Source organism: Odontomachus brunneus, unplaced genomic scaffold (genome assembly GCF_010583005.1).
Source record: "Odontomachus brunneus isolate Ranch 3 - 2012 unplaced genomic scaffold, Obru_v1 Obru_scaffold_033, whole genome shotgun sequence".
Lineage (NCBI taxonomy): Eukaryota > Metazoa > Arthropoda > Insecta > Hymenoptera > Formicidae > Odontomachus > Odontomachus brunneus.
Genome location: NW_022639483.1, coordinates 2074346 through 2092574, shown reverse-complemented (window position 1 = coordinate 2092574; position 18229 = coordinate 2074346). Strand labels below are relative to the sequence as shown.

At 33.1% G+C, this 18229-nt stretch overlaps 4 protein-coding genes across 5 annotated transcripts in view; all 4 read right to left on the bottom strand.

The window, feature by feature from the left end:
• Positions 1–626, bottom strand: part of LOC116843522 (odorant receptor 13a-like) — a 4294-nt gene extending 3668 nt beyond the window's left edge. The window contains exon 1 of the mRNA XM_032813985.1: positions 426–626. Coding sequence (XP_032669876.1) covers positions 426–626 — 201 coding nt within the window. The remainder of the gene's footprint in view (positions 1–425) is intronic.
• A 3316-nt stretch (positions 627–3942) lies between these two features.
• On the bottom strand, positions 3943–7203 carry LOC116843487 (odorant receptor 22c-like). The gene is made up of 6 exons (XM_032813943.1): positions 6134–7203; positions 5541–5895; positions 4935–5165; positions 4749–4859; positions 4222–4377; positions 3943–4031 (listed from the first exon to the last, which is right to left on the bottom strand). The coding sequence occupies exons 1-6, from the start codon at positions 6388–6390 to the stop codon at positions 3981–3983; spliced, it is 1161 nt and encodes a 386-aa protein (XP_032669834.1). The 5' UTR covers positions 6391–7203; the 3' UTR covers positions 3943–3980.
• A 1285-nt stretch (positions 7204–8488) lies between these two features.
• LOC116843481 (odorant receptor 22c-like) lies at positions 8489–11763 on the bottom strand. Of its 2 annotated transcripts, none has more exons than XR_004377891.1 (6): positions 11459–11763; positions 10871–11225; positions 10342–10560; positions 10149–10259; positions 9600–9750; positions 8489–9459 (listed from the first exon to the last, which is right to left on the bottom strand). XR_004377891.1 is itself a non-coding variant. In XM_032813936.1 (6 exons), exons 1-6 carry the CDS (start codon positions 11713–11715, stop codon positions 9409–9411), a joined length of 1149 nt encoding a protein of 382 aa, XP_032669827.1. In that variant the 5' UTR covers positions 11716–11763; the 3' UTR covers positions 8489–9408. The 2 variants fall into 2 exon arrangements, 1 of the variants encoding a protein (XP_032669827.1); XM_032813936.1 differs by having other exon boundaries at positions 9600–9755.
• Positions 11764–14883: 3120 nt separating this feature from the next.
• LOC116843496 (odorant receptor 13a-like) overlaps positions 14884–18229 on the bottom strand; it is a 5238-nt gene continuing 1892 nt past the window's right edge. The window contains exons 5-7 of the mRNA XM_032813954.1: positions 17723–17878; positions 15133–17582; positions 14884–14923 (exon numbers count right to left, since the gene is read on the bottom strand). Of these exons, the coding sequence (XP_032669845.1) occupies positions 17532–17582; positions 17723–17878 (207 nt within the window). The 3' untranslated portion in view covers positions 14884–14923; positions 15133–17531. The remainder of the gene's footprint in view (positions 14924–15132; positions 17583–17722; positions 17879–18229) is intronic.

The following is an 18229-nucleotide window of genomic DNA, read 5'->3' as shown; positions in this document are numbered from 1 at the left end:
TTATTTATTGCAAAAATTGTGCAGAGAAAACGTCAAAAAATGGAAATTTATTTTCATAAGCGTTTCATATTCAAAATTTTTGACTTTTTTCAATTTTTTTAGGTTCAATTACGAATTATGGGTATAAATAATAAGAATTTTTTCGCTGCCTGTTATAGGATCAATATCACGGACGCCATTTGTCCAGCAGCTGAGCAACTCGCACGCGTACCTGCCAAATGGGATGCTTCATATGTCCGCCATTTTTAAATATTTTTGGAAAAAAAAATACGTATGGACAGTCCAAAACATATATAAATAAATGTTTAAGTTTGAAAAATATAGAAAAATTCTTTCTCCTACAAAAAAATTCTTGAAAATAGCTTATTTTTCCTCGTTCTAATTGGATTTCCCCCCTTAAGGATCGCCATGATGTAATATATTGCCGTTGCTAATGGCCCTACGAGATTCTCCAGTTCGCCGATACTGCAGTTGGCAAATAGGTACAATTGTTGAAAATAATGTACAGACAGTAAACATGACATATAAATCAGCCGATAAAAAGAAATGTATGGCATGTCCGGCCAAACGCCGAGGATTTGAAGACCGATCTTTAACGGTGAACTGATCGTGCTCGTGAGTAACATCTTTCAACCACCCACGAGGAAATACACAAGGAAATAAAAGTCGAAATATGCACAGCACTCGCGTATATGGTAAACTGAAAGAGCATCGTCCGATCCTCTAAGTTCATCCCCATATTCTTTGTCCCCACTGTGGTGACCAGCGATCAATCATCATTATACATAGGATATTACAGTAGTTGAAGTTATTTTCCAACTTATAGACATCCTATAATTCTGCCGATGCGTTGTATAATCGTTCTGAACGCGCATCGAAAAAAAATTAATGATACGTCTCCTCAAACGAATATCACTCTTTTCTCTTTTCACTTTTCTCTTTTCCAAGAAGATTGTTCCACGACGAAGGTATATCATGTATAAACTATAAGTGATTCTCGCATCTTTTACGTGTACTGAAGACCATTTAAAGTACAACGACTACATTAGTTATTCTAACAGAAATAATTTATATGCGTGACTATGATTCTTAGAGAAATAATCAAGGAGAGTACGTTGTGTCTACCATTGATCGGGAGGAATAGCGCATAATAGCGAGTCATTTTTATAAATGCTACATAGAATTATATTATACGAGGTGCACATGTGGCAGAAGTCTCAAAAGCAAAAAATTGTAATCGATTACTTTTTCGGTAGAAACTTTTTTACCAGTACGGACAAACAAAGGCGCCTTCGGACCTGTGCACGCTCAGTTCCATTGGTGCTATACAATTCAGCAAATCAATAATCTCTAAAAAGATTCGACCAACCGTGATCATGTAATGCGCAATCAGTAGAAGAAAACTAAGAATGTTAAGAAAGGTAAGTTAATATATAAAATTCGTAACAAGAGAAGTTAATATAGAAAATTATAATAAATTTATACACACATACAGAATGTATCTAACCTTTTAATTTTTGCACGCGATTATCTTTCAAATTATCGCTATTATACGTAAGCAGACAATTTTCTGATAAAAACACATAAATACAGAACGTCAAGCTCTCAAAATGTCAATTCCGTTTTGAACACATTCCCGCTTGTTGAATGAATCAACATTCAAGGAAAACAATGAGCTAAAAATGGACACGACTAGTCGAAATTTTCTAGTCGATTAAGTAAATGGTATAGCATCAGTGGAATTGAGTATACGTGCGCAGAATTGTTTGTAAATTTCACTGCAAATTTTTAAAATAAGTTGTCTGAAAAATTGGTGCCTCTCCTAACAAATAAACCTACACAAAAGTGTAACTTTTGGATAGGTTTACTTATGAGTAAGAACATTTTAGTAAATATTAATAATTAATATTAATATATTAAGGTAACAAAGCAAAGAAAGACATGTAATCCAGCTCATATTATATATAACTTTTGCATATTAAATATAATTAGAGTCTAGAAAATATTAATCTCGTATGTCACCTTAAATCTATGAGCTACTTTGTCTACTAAATGCAGGTGATATCTTAGTTTGTAGACATCGTAATGATTTGAGATAAAGTATATTGAGAAACTGGGACTCCTTATGTTCATTGGAAGTATTATTTTTCTCTGAAACAAGATAATTAATTGTTAAAATTAAATTGTCATGATAGAAATTATGTATTGCTCTCAGAGCAATAGATTTGGGCGAAAACGGAAATTGGTCTATGATAAGAACAGCGAAATCTCAAAGGTCAATACCGGCACATTCAGCAGTTGTTATGTCAGTATAATATCACGAAATTATTTCGCGATCCTAGAGAAAGCTCAACATCATACGTCTCTGCTCAAGGATCCCTCAATCGATCAATCGCAATTATGTACTGCGTAGTCGAACAGTAATCCGAGGCAACGCTTATTATCTGTCTGTCCCGTAATTATATTAGAACAATATATTCAATCGTAACTCAGAATAAAGCTTATATCAGGTGATGCATGATAATAGTCGTTCTGTCGCTTCGATAAATCAGATCTATCGACGGTGAAAATATACTTGCTTATTTTTTTGCCAAAATAGAAAAAAACGACCTTTATGTTCTTTACATATCATAAAAATTAACAAACATAAACTCGCTTGAACGATGGCACTTATGGGATCTTTAAAAAAAATAAATAAAGAAGAAAACATCGTACCTCCTTTATACTCGTAACAATACATATATATTTTTCTAAAAATATGTATATTGTAAACATTTTCAATTTGATATTGTCTCGAAGAATACTATAATTAATTATCATGTTACGTTTTAATTGAAAAATCAATCATTAAATGATTTCTGAATATTTACTGACCTTAAGAACAAGATATTTTCCGACAAAACAAAAGACAAAACTTTCCATCATTATTGCGTCATAAGCAAAAACGTTTCTCACTAGGTCGATAAGAAAACCGATAAGAAGATATACGTAATAAGGCATTTCTTCAGAGATAGTTTTGAATCTTTGGCATATGATATCACATTGTTCGGTGGCGTAACGAAGTATCTAAAATATACTTAAATATCCGCAAAGATTTCGAGTATTATATTCAACGGTGAAAATGCGTTTAAAAAAATACATCTCGAATAAAATAAAACGGAGGAAGAAAGAAGCAGAACGTAATATATTTTTCTATGTGTGTGTGTGTGCATGTGTGATAATTGATTATTTAATTATAAATATCATCTAATTAGTGATTTTCTAATTGCGTATCGAATGTCTTTCCCCTTCTCTCTGTCTTACATTCTTCTTTTTTTGAGAATTTCATTTCACGGTAAGGCTCCGTCATCAATAGAATGAAATTCTACCGTTTTCTAGATATATTGAAGACCATTTAATGTATGAAAACTGCATTAATTATTCTAACAAAATGGAGCTGAAGTACACGCGTGGCACACAATCTTAAAAGAAATAATCAAAAGGACTACATTGTGTCTTTCTTTGGATTCAAATAATCTGAAAAAATAACGAATCATTTTGATAAATGCTACGGAGTAATCTTGCATTTTCCGGAATGTATATATGACAGAAATTTCAAAAGTAAAAAAATATTAATCGATCGGACTCCTCGTGAAGCCTTAGGTACAGTAAACAAACAAAGATACCACAAAAACTTTACATAAGTAAATTTTCCGATTAAGGTTTAACGGTAATCCTTTGGACATGGTGTAGGGCTACTCACATTACTTTTTATAGATGAAAATATTTTAATATACGATATATAACAACAGAATATCAAAGAAAACTACATATTATATTGTATTAAATAAGTCAGGATTCTGTAAATTGCAAAATCCCGGATTGCACCTGAATAGATACTGTAGTGATTTAATTCATAATTACATTATAATTTTATTTGATAATGTTTTCAACTTATTACCACATAATTTAATTTTATCATATTATAATTTTAAATAAGATCAATACATTGCATGCAAAACAGATATAAACGATACCGAAGCTTTCATCATCTAAAATGAGACGAAGCACATTATTATTCGCAGGAGCTTTTACATGTGTGTGTATATATATATATATATATATATATATATATATATATATATATATATATAATGATATTTTGTAACATGTGCTGTCATTAATAAAGAAAAGTATAAAGTGTAGATTAAGAAATATACATTAGGAAATCTATAAACTTACACTGGTAAAGACTTCTAGTGATAAATTCATTAATCCACCGGCCGTAATGGTCAATTGTTTCTGAGATCTCATTATTATGAACAATACATTTTTACTGTAGCTAGGTGACATATTGTACCATAAAGAGTTATACCCCGCATCAGCGAGTGACCTACTCTGGGGGCGAAGCAACAAACAAAAGTTAATGTAAATGATATCTTTCTCTGGTAAAAGATTAATCCAATTTTTTTACTAGAGAAAATACTTTAATATTTGTAATACAATAGAAAGTAACCATATATCACAGGTATATTATAATGCTTGTTGGACACGAAATATAAAATATAAGAAATAATTCATTTAGAATATCAGATTAAATGTAAAGTCAGAATATATTTTAAAATATATGAATAGATTATATAACATCCGTTTTAAGCCGGAAATTGTCTCAAACAATCCGAAGATTGTAGTTTATAATTATATATGAAATTAAGTTATGTGACACAATAGTTGATTTTATAATTAGTAATTTATAAATAATCACTAACCTTAATATCAAGATATTCTCCAATAAAACAAAATATAAATATCTCCGCCGTTATACCGGCGTAAGCTAATCCACTTTTCGCTAGACTGACGTCATTTGCACTATTAACAGACTGTTATATTAAACAATTAGGAAATATATTGCGATTTTGATTACTGTTTATTCGAAAGGCCTCTGTAATACTTACAACGATAGCGATGACTGCCAGTATGCAAATAAGTGAAGTATTAGGAAAAATTTGCAAAAAGGTTATGAAGGAATATAGCTTATCGACATTTTCGGCAAATTCGATGACTTTATTGTGCTTTTCGATCAGCATTCCTATTGTAAAGTCATCAGATCCGATATAGCTCACTTTCATAGATATAGTTTTCAATTCTTGATATATTATATCAATTTGTCCGCTTACATGAAGTACCTAAAATATACTTAAGTATCTGCAAAGATTTCAAGTATTATGTTTAAAGAAGAAAATGCGTTTTGCAGCATATTTCAATTTATTGAAACAATTTGTACGTAATATTTTTTCATATATGTGTGTGTGTGCGATAATCAATTATTCAATTACAAAAATTTTCAGACAGGAAGTCTGTAAATTTTTAAACTTTCTAATAAAAAATCATGCCTTGTCGGATTTTGTGTAAAGACTTTTTACTGCACGCAATTATCATGTATTTACATATATTTTTGGCAATTTAAATTACATTAAATTGCAGGACAGGCTGTATTAGTTTTTCTACGTCAATATTCTAAAGTTACGAATTGACATGTAATAGAATCTCAAAAGACATACCAGAGAAAAGATTAGCCCGTTTATAATAGCAACCGTATACACCGTTAATATTCCATGCAGAAATAATAAAGCGACCAGCAACTCGTAGAACGGTGATTGCTCAGCCTCAAAAGGAAATAGCACCTTCATAGGAAACGGTCGTGAAGTATAATTGTCACCGTTCACTAGATGTATGATAGCTATCGCATTATCACCCCCGAAGTAGATTACTGCGGACGGCAAGACGAAACTCAAGAAAGCGATTAGGCAAAATTGTGAGTTGCTAGCTTTCGTCCTCATTAAGTGCAAATGCTGATCGATGTTAACGCACTCGCGCCAATCAATGTCCATAGAATCCAGTAGTTCGCGAATCCTTCTGTAATATGTCACTTTAATTGGATAGAGATACTTCGTCGGTTGGTTAAATCACCGATGGTGTCTCTACGCGAAATTATACACCGCCGCGTCAACTATTATTTAAACGTTGTAATTATTAAGGTACTTTTTGCTTTAATGGATTGTACACATTGAGGTACTCAGCGTCAGTCTTCTTCCTCGCAGGCGAAAACAAATCGAAGAAACTCAATGTCACGTTGTCTAACACAGTATCTTACCGACGATTCACCCAAAGTGTCGTCAGTTCAAGGATCGCCTTCATGTAATATATAGCCAGTGCTAATGGCCCTACGAGATTCTCCAGTTCGCTGAATTTGCAGTTCGCAAATAGATACAATTGTTGAAAATAATGTACAATCAATATAGATAACATATAAATTAGTCGATGAAAAGAAGTGTATGGCATGTCCGGCCAAACGCCGAGGATTTGAAGACCGATCTTTAACGGTGAACTGATCGTGCTCGTGAGTAACATCTTTCAACCACCCACAAGGAAATACACAAGGAAATAAAAGTCGAAATATGCACAGCACTCGCGTGTATGGTAAACTGAAAGAGCATCGTCCGATCCTCCAAGTACATCCCCGTATTCTTTGTCCCCACTCCGCTGACCAACGATCAATCATCATTATATAGCGTAATTTAACAGTTTCAATCGTTTTCCATACAGACATCCTATAATCTCGCCGATGCGTTGAATATTATCTTCTAAACGCGCATCAAAAAAAAATTAAAGATACGTCTCCTCAAACGAATATCAGTCTTTTCTCTTTTTCAAGAAGATTACCCTACGACAAAGGTACATACATACGATAAAGATGTGTACCATGTATAAGATATAAGTGATTCTCGTATTTTTTGCGTGTACTGAAGACCATTTAAAGTACGACTGCATTAGTTATTCTAACTGAAGGGGACTGAATTACATGCGTGATTATGATTCAGAAAGTAATAGTCGAGGAAAGTACGTTGTGTCTGCGCTTGAACACAGAACAAATGGCGAATAATGGTGTATAATTTTTAGAATTATTACGTATTGTATTTCCCGTGATGCATATGTGGCAGAAGTCTTAAAAGTAAAAAATTTTAATCGATTAGTTTCGTGGTAAAAACTTCGTTAGAAATACAGACAAACAATGGTACCTTGGAAACTCTGTACATTCAATTCCACTAATGCTATACCATTTAGCAGATCAATAATCACTAGAAAGTGTTGTCTAACCATATATCGTGTAACGCGCAATCAGAAGAAAAGTGAGAATATTAAGAAAGTTAATTTAATATATAATATTAGTAATAAAACAAGTTAATATAAAAAATTAGAATAAAATACACACACACAAGGAATCTCGTCTTTCAATTTTTCCACGAGATTATCTTTCAAAGTATTTACTATTGTATATGAATGAATAATTTGCTAATAAAAGCGCATATGTACGAAACGTCAAGTTGTCAAAATGTCATTTCTTTGTTGAACACATGCCCACATGCCGGATGAATTAACAATTATGAGAAATGATGGGCCAAAAACAGTTACGGCTGGTCGAAATTTCCTCGTAATTATCGATCCGGTAAATGGTATAGCATAAATGAAATGGAATGTACGTGCACAGAATTCTCTATAAATTTCATATTAAATTTGTAGGATAAGTTGCCTGAAGTTACGTACCTTTCCTAGGTAAGAACATTTAGTTTATACATTAGTATAACAAAGCAAACAAAAACACACGTATTTGAGCTCATATTAAATATAATTTGTATGTCTAGAAAATGTTAATCTTGAATGCCACCTTATATCTGGAAGCTACTTTTCCTACTAAATGCAGATGATATCTTCATTTTTAAACATCGTAACGATTTGAAATAAAGTTTATTGAGAAATTGGAACATCCGTGCATCCAATGGAAGTAGTATTGTTTTTCTGTGAATAAATAAGATAATTAATTGTTAAAATTAAATTGCCATGATGGAAAATATGTATTGCTCTCAGGGCAATAGAATAGGCGAAAATGGGAATTGGTCTATAATGAAAACAGCAAAATCTCAGATGTTAGTACAGGTACATTTTGCGTTTGTTATGCCCATATAATATCACGAAACTATCTCGCAATTCTCGAACATCATGCGTCTCCGCTCAAGGACTCCTCAATCGATCAATCGCAATTATATATTGCGTAGTCGAGCAGTAATCCGAGGCAGAGCTTATTATCTGTCTGTCCCGTAATTGTATTAAAACAATATATTCAATCGTGATTCAGAATGCAGTTTATATCACGCGATGCACGTTAATAGTCGCTCTGTCCGCTTCGATAAATCAGATCCATCGACGGTAAAAACAAACTTGCTTACTACTTGTCAAAAAGTGGCAGATAGAACGACCTTTGTATTCTCTACATATCATGAAGGCTAACAGACACAAACTCTTTTGAACAATCGCAGTTATGGGATTGAAAAAGATAAATAAGGGGAAAAACATCGTACCTCCTTTATACTAAGGATCTGTAATGTAATAACAATTAATTTTCTTCATTGTTTCAGGATTTCAAATTATACCAACCTCACACCTGGGAAAATTATCAGAAGCAAAAACAATCTAAGCCAAGTATATACAAGGTATCTGATGCAAAACACGCAAGACCATATGTGTAGAAAGATTAGTTCCAATAAAAAAATAAATTCCTTTATTATTTTTCAAAGAACCACAAAAATTTTTAACTTAAATTTGAGTTATTGATTGAAGATTCGTGAATCATCACGCGTCATACGGTAGATGACGTTTTGCAAATAATCATATAGATGTTTAATTATAAATTAAATTAAAGAAAATTAAAGAAGTATAGTTGTGTGTAATAGTACATCAATCTTCTTTAATTAATAACTGAACATCTACGCAATCATTTGCAAAATGGTAAAGGACTTTTTGTTCAGGTTGACTTAATACTAGCATACAAATGCAGGTATCGTTATTATAGTTTATTTGTCGTATTGCCCGTGATCATTTGTCAATCTTCTTTAATTAATAACTCAAAATTTTACGTGGTTGTGATATTTTGTTCAACTTGACCTAATCTATCTATACACGTAGTCTTGCGTGTCTTATTAAATACCTTGTATAAGTAGAAGTTTAGTTGCAATCACAGGTTGTGAAAAGATGTTACGTGGACTTTGCGGAGCCACTAAAATTTTTCAGCGACAATTCAACGGGAAATATATATGATGCAGGATTGCGTAATATCTTCTATAGGTAAAATTATTTTAATATACGATATAACAACATATAATAACAAAGCATCAAAATAATATTTATGGTACGTATCGTATTAAATATAAGAATAGATTCTGTAACTTGTACAAATCCCTGACTGCACATTGAATCGATATTAAGGTTTAATCTGCAGTTAATTTCATTGATAGCAGTTTTTAAACTTCCATGTCACACTAATTACGCCATTTAGTGTTAACGTCATTGTACTACAGTAGTTTTTAAGTGGTATCAATACATCGCATTCAAGACAGACACATATGACGCTGAAGCTTTCATGATCTAAAACAGGATAAAATGCATTATTGCTCGCGAAAATTAACATATATGCAAACAATAAATATTGTAACGAAAGCTAGAATTAATTAGTGAAAGTACAACGTGTCAAATGGATATAAATTAGGGAAAAACCGCAAGCTTACATTCGCGAAAGTTTCTAACGATAAATTTGTGATCCCTCCTGCCGTGATAGTCAGTTGTTTCTGAGATCTCATAATTACGAATAATATATTTTTACCCTGACTAGACGACATGTTGTACCATAAAGAGTCGTACGCTGCATCGACGAGTGATCTACTCTGGGAGTAATGCAACAAATGAAAATTCAAAATTAAATCTTCTTCCCTCTAGTAGAAAAAATAAAGATAATTTCTGTATTTTATAAATATCATCAAGTATTTATAATGCAATGGAAAATTGCAGCATATTTCATGGATACTTGAACGCTAATTATAGATGAAATGGATACAAATAAAGAAAACTTTCTACTGAGAAGGCTAGTTCGAATGTCAGTATTTTAAAAAATTATATATATATTTAAAAAAAAAAATATATATATATATATATATATATATATTTTGTAACCATTTTCAATCGCATATTGTCCCAAAGAATCGAAATAGTATAATTAATTATCATAATTAAGTTTGATGAAGAAATTAATCACAAATGATTTCTAAATATTTACTAACCTTAAGACTAAGATATTCTCCGGCGAAACAAAAGATAAAAATTTCCATCATTATTGCGCCATAAGCAAATATCGTCCTCACCAGGGCAAAATTAACTTCGTTATGAACAGACTGTTTAATTAAACGATCAGCAAAACTGAATGAATTACAAGATCGATCACCGTGCATTAGAAATGGGCATTGCAACACTCACCATTATAAGGAGGAGTCCTAGAGAGCAGATAACTAAGGTATCCCAAAAAATCTGCATCAAAGCCATAAAAGAAAAGAGTTCATCAAGATTCTCGGAAAATGTGATGATTTGATTATGCTTCTCGATAAGCATTCCTATCTTCTCATGATAGGACACTTTTTCAGAGGTAGTTTGGAACTCTTGGCATATAATATCAATTTGTCCGCTTGCGTGAAGTACCTAAAATATACTTAAGTATCTGCAAAGATTTTAAGTATTATGTTCAAAGAAGAAAATGCATTTTGAGAAGTGTATCTCGATTAGAAGGAAATTGAAAAAAAAAACAAAACGTAATATATTCCATGTGTGTGTATAATAGTCGATTATTCAATTATAAAAATTATCCGATCGGTGACCTGTAAATTTGATGCATGAGATTTTGTATAAAAGCAAGCTTTGCAAACTATGTTAAATTGGCGTGCGTTTGTTTTCCCACATCAATAATCTTGACTTGCAATCGGCATGCTAAATGGTCTGACTAGAGACGTACCAGAGTAATGATCAACGCGTTTAAAATGGTAAGCGTGTACACGTTTAACATCGCGTGCAGAAACAAGACGACGACTAGGAACTCGTAGATGGGCGATTGCTGAGCCTCAAAAGGAAACAGTATCTTCATGGGAAACGGACGTGATGTGTCATTGTCGTCCTTTGCGAAATGCATGACAGCGAACGTATAATCGCTCACGTAGTAGAACACCGCGACGAACGTATTGAAACTCAACAAAGCGTTCGAGCAAAAATGCGAGACGCTAGCTTTCTCCGTCATCGTGTCTAAATGCTGATCAACCTTCACACACTCGCGCCAATCGGTGTCCATTGAGGTCAGTATATCGGAAACCACGCTACAATTAATGTTGCGTTAATCTGATAAAGATACTTGTTAGTGGGTAGCAGGTTATCATGCTTCTATACGAGATTATACACCGTCGACTAAAATCTAAACGGTATAATTATTCAGTCATGTTCCACATTAACAAGCATCAGCAAACGAACGGTACCAAAATCCACGTTGACGTCGCACCGTGGAAACATATCAGAGGAACTCAAAAACGCGTCACATAACACGGTGTCTTACCGATGATTCTTCCAAAACATCACCAGCTTCATAATCGTCAAACTGGTGTCTAAAGTCGGTGCCAAGCTGTCCACGAGATTCTGCAGTTCGCTTAGCTTGAAGTGCGCGAACACATACAAATATTGAAAGTATTGAACGATCAGAATGAACAACATGTAAATTAGTCGGAAAACAGCGGCATACGGAACGTCCGGCCAGACCTTGAGGAACCGAAGTCCGCTTTTCAGCGACGGACTGATCGTGCTCGTGAACATCATCTGTCAATGAAGACGCGAGGAAACGAAAGTCGGAGAGTGCACGGCACTCTCGTGTATGTACAATGAACTGAGAGAGAGTATCGACCGATCCACTAAGCCCACGTGCTGCATCCCCACTCCGGTTACCACCGTTCAATCGCTATCATGCGTTACATAGTCTAATAGCAAGCCGAGATACAACTCATTACCCCCGCAGACGACCTGTAATTGCGCCGACGCTCTTAATAATGCCTTCTGATCGCGCACTAAAAAAAAATTACTCGTATATCTTTGTACGCGGTGATCAGTTACATTTTCCCTTTACTTTACTTTTTGCGAGATTTTCTCTACGACAACGCAATAAATCTCAATAAAAAGCGAGTGATCTTTGTTTTTTCCACGTGTACCGAGGGCCATTTAACATACGGCGACTTGGTTGAATGACCGTGACTCCGCGTTAGTTATGCCGACCGAACGGAACTGAAACACACGTGTGGCTATCAGCCCTGAAAAAAAAAATGAAGAGAGAACATTGTGCATCCGCTGAACTAGGGGCAAATAGCGAATAATGGCAGGTAATTTTCATAAATGCAAACGGACGAATGCACATGTGGCAGAAGTCTCAAAAGTAAAAAAAATTTTGATCGATTACTGACTCATCATAGAAGTTTAGTTACAGACAAACCAAGATACCTTGGGAACGGTACATGCGTAGAATTCGCGGGGGATATATTGTATAATAATGAATATGTTGGACTATCTTTTGAAACTATATTAAACTTTTTTGAATGAGCTTGTTTTAATAAGGATGTTGATATAACGCAGCAAAAGGGAAGAAATATGTATGTTCAAATTGTATTAAATATAATTTGAGATTGTCTGAGAAAAATTGTCGATCTTGAAAGTCACGTTACATGAACAGAAAAATTTAATCGGTACTTGATAACTTTATACTAAATTCTAAATTATTTCCCAAATCACTAAAATTGTATTATAATTTTTACTATAATATTTTCTATAATATATTTTACTATAATATTTTACTATAATATTTTCTCTATGTATAAATTGAATCAAGATTCATACACACACACACACACACACAAAACGAAATAAAAAATGATTCACTCCTCCCTTAATAAATATCTAATTGCGCAAAATATACTTGAAACAAACGCTGCGAATTAATCTTGCCTTCCGGAGACGAGATCAGACAATGTTCTACACCGATTACACCGCGATGAGATATCTGCTCAGTTTAAAGTGCGAGTATATATACAGATATTGACAGTATTGAAGAATCAGTATGCTCAGCATGTAAATTGGCCGATAAACCGAAACATACCGCACATTCGGCCATATACCGAGTAATCGGAGGCCAATCTTCAGCAACGGATTCATAGTGCCGGTGACTTGAATTCATAAACAGGTTTGAGGATACGGGGCGGAATGAAGCTCAAAGTCGGTGCATCTGTCCGACGTGATAAAATCGAGAGAGCACTGACCGATTCCCGAAATTCATTCCCGTACGGCACTCATTCCCACTACGAGTGACTACCGGATCAATCGCTATTACATGGTATAACAATAAGTTGAGATACAACTCATTAAATACGTACGATTGTCCTGTAATTCCACCGACGGTCTGATAATGTGTATCCCTATCGAAAGAACTAGACGAGCAATTACACACTCGAACGAACGTCTCGACGCAGATAATTGCCAGCTCAATTATTCTCTCTCTCTCTTTTTTTACGCAAACCCAACACTCCGACAACCCGAGTCCCTCGAGAGATGACGGAGAGGACATTTTTTTCAATTTTTCTATTCGCTCGAAAGATCACCTGACGCACGGCGATCGGTCGTAATTATGTGTATTAGTTATTCTAACTGAGCCGCATTATTTTCATATGCGATTATGAGTCTTGAAAGAAATGAACGGGAGAAAAGCATTGTATTTTCTCTTACCTAGCGGTAACAGCGAATAACGGCGAATAATTTTCATAAATGCTGTGGAGAACGGCGTTTTCCATGGGATGCGCATGTGGCAGCAGTCCCAAAAGTAAAAAAATTCTAATCGATTAGACTCGTCGTAGAAACTTAGTTATAAATGCAGGCAAAAAGTGCAGCCATGCACGAAAAAAAAGGTTGGTTGGACTGAGCAAATTCTGGTAAAATATGAACGAACCAGGAACTCTGATTGCGAAAGATTATTGCGAATGCTACCATTTATGAATTTTCCATAGACGATAAAAATGTTTGTTAAACGACATGATAGAGTAATTAAATTTTTCAATAAAATTCATCAGATTTTTATTATTGTAATTGTTAATGCTCGTTATTTGTAATGTCTTTTAATTATCGTTTACTTTACAGTAACTACCAATTAATCGTAATAGTTAATACTAACGTCACCGCATTAATACGTGATGAGCATTATTAATGATAATTCAATCGTTTTCTGTGTTTTTCATTCAATAAAATAGTCTACTCGTAGTGACATCAATATGCTATTGGTGCACAGAGAGAATGATTTATTGAATCAAATAAATGTTTCTTTGGAATAGTCCAAATAGATTATTTGGTTGACACAACAAAAATATTTCTTTTTTGAGAATAAGAACCTTTGGATATACAAAGTCAATAATTATTGACATTTTGAATATTTTCAAAGCAAAAAACGAAGATAATTTTCAGACTTTCGAAGCTGTTCCTTGAAAAAAAGTTTCTTATAGTTAAGATAAAGATGCCTTAAAATCGTAAATCCCGAAAATCACGTAAAATTAATTAGAAATATGCAATTAATTATTTGATATACAATTCCTTTCTAAATTATCGCTATATATCTTAGTTATGTTACTATAGTAATAGAAGAGCTGTGTACTGGCAGTTTAACTAGCGTCAATATATTGCAAACATGACAGACACATATGACGCTGACGTTTTCATGATCTAAAATAAAGCGAAGCAATTTAGAACACACAGACAAATACACGTATCTACTGATACAAACAATATAAAATATTACACATGCAGTCTATTACAAAAAGAATTCTGTTGGTGACAAGCTTACGGTCGTGAAAGTCTCCAAGGATAAATTCGCGAGTCCACCTGCCGTGAGCGTAATTTCCCTTTGAAATTTCATTATCATTAATGACATCATGCTGCCTTGATTAGGCGGTATATCGTACTATAACGAATCGTAGGCAGCATCGGCGATTGAGGTACCCTGAAAACAATATCGAAATATGTTAACGATGATAATCACCTTCGACATTCTATATTCACTAAATTTCGTTGTTCTAAAGTCCAAGATTTTCCTAAGATTACAATCTGTCGTCTTAAAAAAATATATGAAGTACTTCAATTACCAGTTCCAATAATTAATTATCACATTTTAAAAATGGATAACCATCATTTATAATCGCTGATATTCACCTTAAAACTAAGATATTCCCCGGCGAAGCAAAATATAAAGATTTCCGTGAGTATGACGCTGCAAGAAAAAGCAGCTTTCACCAATAACCCGATACTGGTGTCACCATGAGCAGACTGTTTTATTATAGAACGAAAAACACATAAAACAATTGAATTAAAAGATTGATTTGATTAAGTAATGAACATTGCGTTTCTGATAAAAACACATAAGTACAGAACGTCAAGTTCTCAAAATGTCAATTCCATTTTGAACACATTTACGCTTGTTGAATGAATCAACATTCAAGGAAAACGATGAGCTAAAAATGGACACGACTAGTCGAAATTTTCTAGTCGATTAAGTAAATGGTATAGCATCAGTGGAATTGAGTAGACGTGCGCAGAATTGTTTGTAAATTTCACTGCAAATTTTTAAAATAAGTTGTCTGAAAAATTAGGTGCCTTTTCTAACAAATAAACCTACACAAAAGTGTAACTTTTGGATAGGTTTACTTATGAGTAAGAACATTTTAGTAAATATATTAAGGTAACAAAGCAAAGAAAGACATATAATCCAGCTCATATTATATATAACTTTTGCATATTAAATATAATTAGAATCTAGAAAATTTTAATCTCGAATGTCACCTTAAATCTATGAGCTACTTTGTCTACTAAATGTAGGTGATATCTTAATTTGTTGACATCGTAATGAGATAAAGATAAAGTATTGAGATAAAGTATATTGAGAAACTGGGACTCCTTACATCCATTGGAAGTATTATTTTTCTCTGAAACAAGATAATTAATTGTTAAAATTAAATTGTTATGATAGAAATTATGTATTGCTCTCAGAACAATAGATTTGGGCGAAAACGGAAATTGGTCTATGATAAGAACAACGAAAGGTCAATACCGGCACATTCAGCAGTTGTTATGCCAGTATAATATCACGAAATTATTTCGCGATCCTAGAGAAAGCTCAACATCATACGTCTCTGCTCAAGGATCTCTCAATCGACCAATCGCAATTATGTATGTGTAGTCGAACAGTAATCCGAGGCAACGCTTATTATCTGTCTGTCCCGTAATTGTATTAGAACAATGTATTCAATCGTGATTCAGAATGCAGTTTATGTCACGCACGTTAATAGTCGCTCTGTCCGGTTCGATAAATCAGATCCATCGACGGTAAAAACAAATTTGCTTATTACTTGTCAAAAAGTGGCAGATAGAACGACCTTCGTATTCTCTACATATCATGAAGGCTAACAGACACAAACTCTTTTGAACAATCGCAGTTATGGGATTGAAAAAGATAAATAAGGGGAGAAACATCGTACCTCCTTTATACTAAGGACCTGTAATATAAGAACAATTAATTTTCTTCATTGTTTCAGGATTTCAAATTATACCAACCTCACACCTGGGAGGATTATCAAAAGCAAAAACAATCTAAGCCAAGTATATACAAGGTATCTGATGCAAAACACGCAAGACCATATGTGTAGATAGATTAGATCAAACAAAAAAATAAATTCCTTTATTATTTTTCAAAGAACCACAAAAATTTTTAACTTATATTTGAGTTATTGATTGAAGATGCGTGAATCATCACGCGTCATACGGTAGACGGTGATGGTGATTCCTGCCGCTGTATTCTTGTATATTAGGTCAAACTGAACAAAAAAGCTCTCTATCATTTTGCAAATAATCAAATAGATGTTTAGTTATAAATTAAATTAAAGAAAATTAAAGAAGTATAGTTGTGTGTAATAGTACATCAATCTTCTTTAATTAATAACTGAACATCTACGCAATTATTTGCAAAATGGTAAAGGACTTTTTTGTTCAGGTTAACTTAATACTAGCATACAAATGCAGGTGTCGTTATTATAGTTTATTTGTCGTATTGCGCGTGATCATTTGTCAATCTTCTTTAATTAATAACTCAAAATTTTACGTGGTTGTAATATTTTGTTCAACTTGACCTAATCTATCTATACACGTAGTCTTGCGTGTCTTATTAAATACCTTGTATAAATAGAAGTTTAGTTGCAATCACAGGCTGTGAAAAGATGTTACGTGGACTTTGCGGAGCCACTAAAATTTTTCAGCGACAGTTCAACGGGAAATATATATGATGCAGGATTGCATAATATCTTCGATAGGTAAAATTATTTTAATATACGATATAACAACATATAATAACAAAGCATCAAAATAATATTTATGATACATATCGTATTAAATATAAGAATAGATTCTGTAACTTGTACAAATCCCTGACTGCACATTGAATCGATATTAAGGTTTAGTCTGCAGTTAATTTCATTGATAACAGTTTTTAAATTTCCATGTCACACTAATTACGCCATTTAGTGTTAACGTCATTGTACTACAGTAGTTTTTAAGTGGTATCAATACATCGCATTCAAGACAGACACATATGACGCTGAAGCTTTCATGATCTAAAACAGGATAAAATGCATTATTGCTCGCGAAAATTAACATATATGCAAACGATAAATATTGTAACGAAAGCTAGAATTAATTAGTGAAAGTACAACGAGTCAAGTAGATATAAATTAGGGAAAAACCGCAAGCTTACATTCGTGAAAGCTTCTAACGATAAATTTGTGATCCCTCCTGCCGTGATAGTCAGTTGTTTCTGAGATCTCATAATTACGAATAATATATTTTTACCCTGACTAGACGACATGTTGTACCATAAAGAGTCGTACGCTGCATCGGCGAGTGATCTACTCTGGGAGTAATGCAATAAATGAAAATTCAAGTAAAATGAAATCTTCTCCCTTCTAGTAGAATCAATAAAGATATTTTCTGTATTTTATAAATATCATCAAGTATTTATAATACAATGGAAAATTGCAGCATATTTCACGGATACTTGAACACTAATTATAGATGAAATGGATACAAATAAAGAAAACTTTCCATTGAGAAGGCTAGTTCGAATGTCAGTATTTCAAAAAATTATATATATATTAAAAAATATATATATATTAAAAAAAAAATATATATACATATATATGTATATATATGTATATATATATATATATATATATATATATATATATATATATATATATATATA

What these genes read in the sequence shown, in the direction of transcription:
- LOC116843487 (XM_032813943.1), bottom strand. Translation starts at nt 6,390, where the DNA reads ATGTTACTCACGAGCACGATCAGTTCACCGTTAAAGATCGGTCTTCAA. An exon ending in ACACTTTGGGTGAATCGTCG is followed by an intron (nt 5,896 to 6,133) that starts GTAAGATACTGT and finishes GACATATTACAG; the next exon opens with AAGGATTCGCGAACTACTGG. An exon ending in GAGAATATCTTGATATTAAG is followed by an intron (nt 4,378 to 4,748) that starts GTTAGTGATTAT and finishes CTTCGCCCCCAG; the next exon opens with AGTAGGTCACTCGCTGATGC.
- LOC116843481 (XM_032813936.1), bottom strand. Translation starts at nt 11,715, where the DNA reads ATGATGTTCACGAGCACGATCAGTCCGTCGCTGAAAAGCGGACTTCGG. An exon ending in TAGGACTCCTCCTTATAATG is followed by an intron (nt 10,260 to 10,341) that starts GTGAGTGTTGCA and finishes TTAATTAAACAG; the next exon opens with TCTGTTCATAACGAAGTTAA. An exon ending in GAGAATATCTTAGTCTTAAG is followed by an intron (nt 9,756 to 10,148) that starts GTTAGTAAATAT and finishes CATTACTCCCAG; the next exon opens with AGTAGATCACTCGTCGATGC.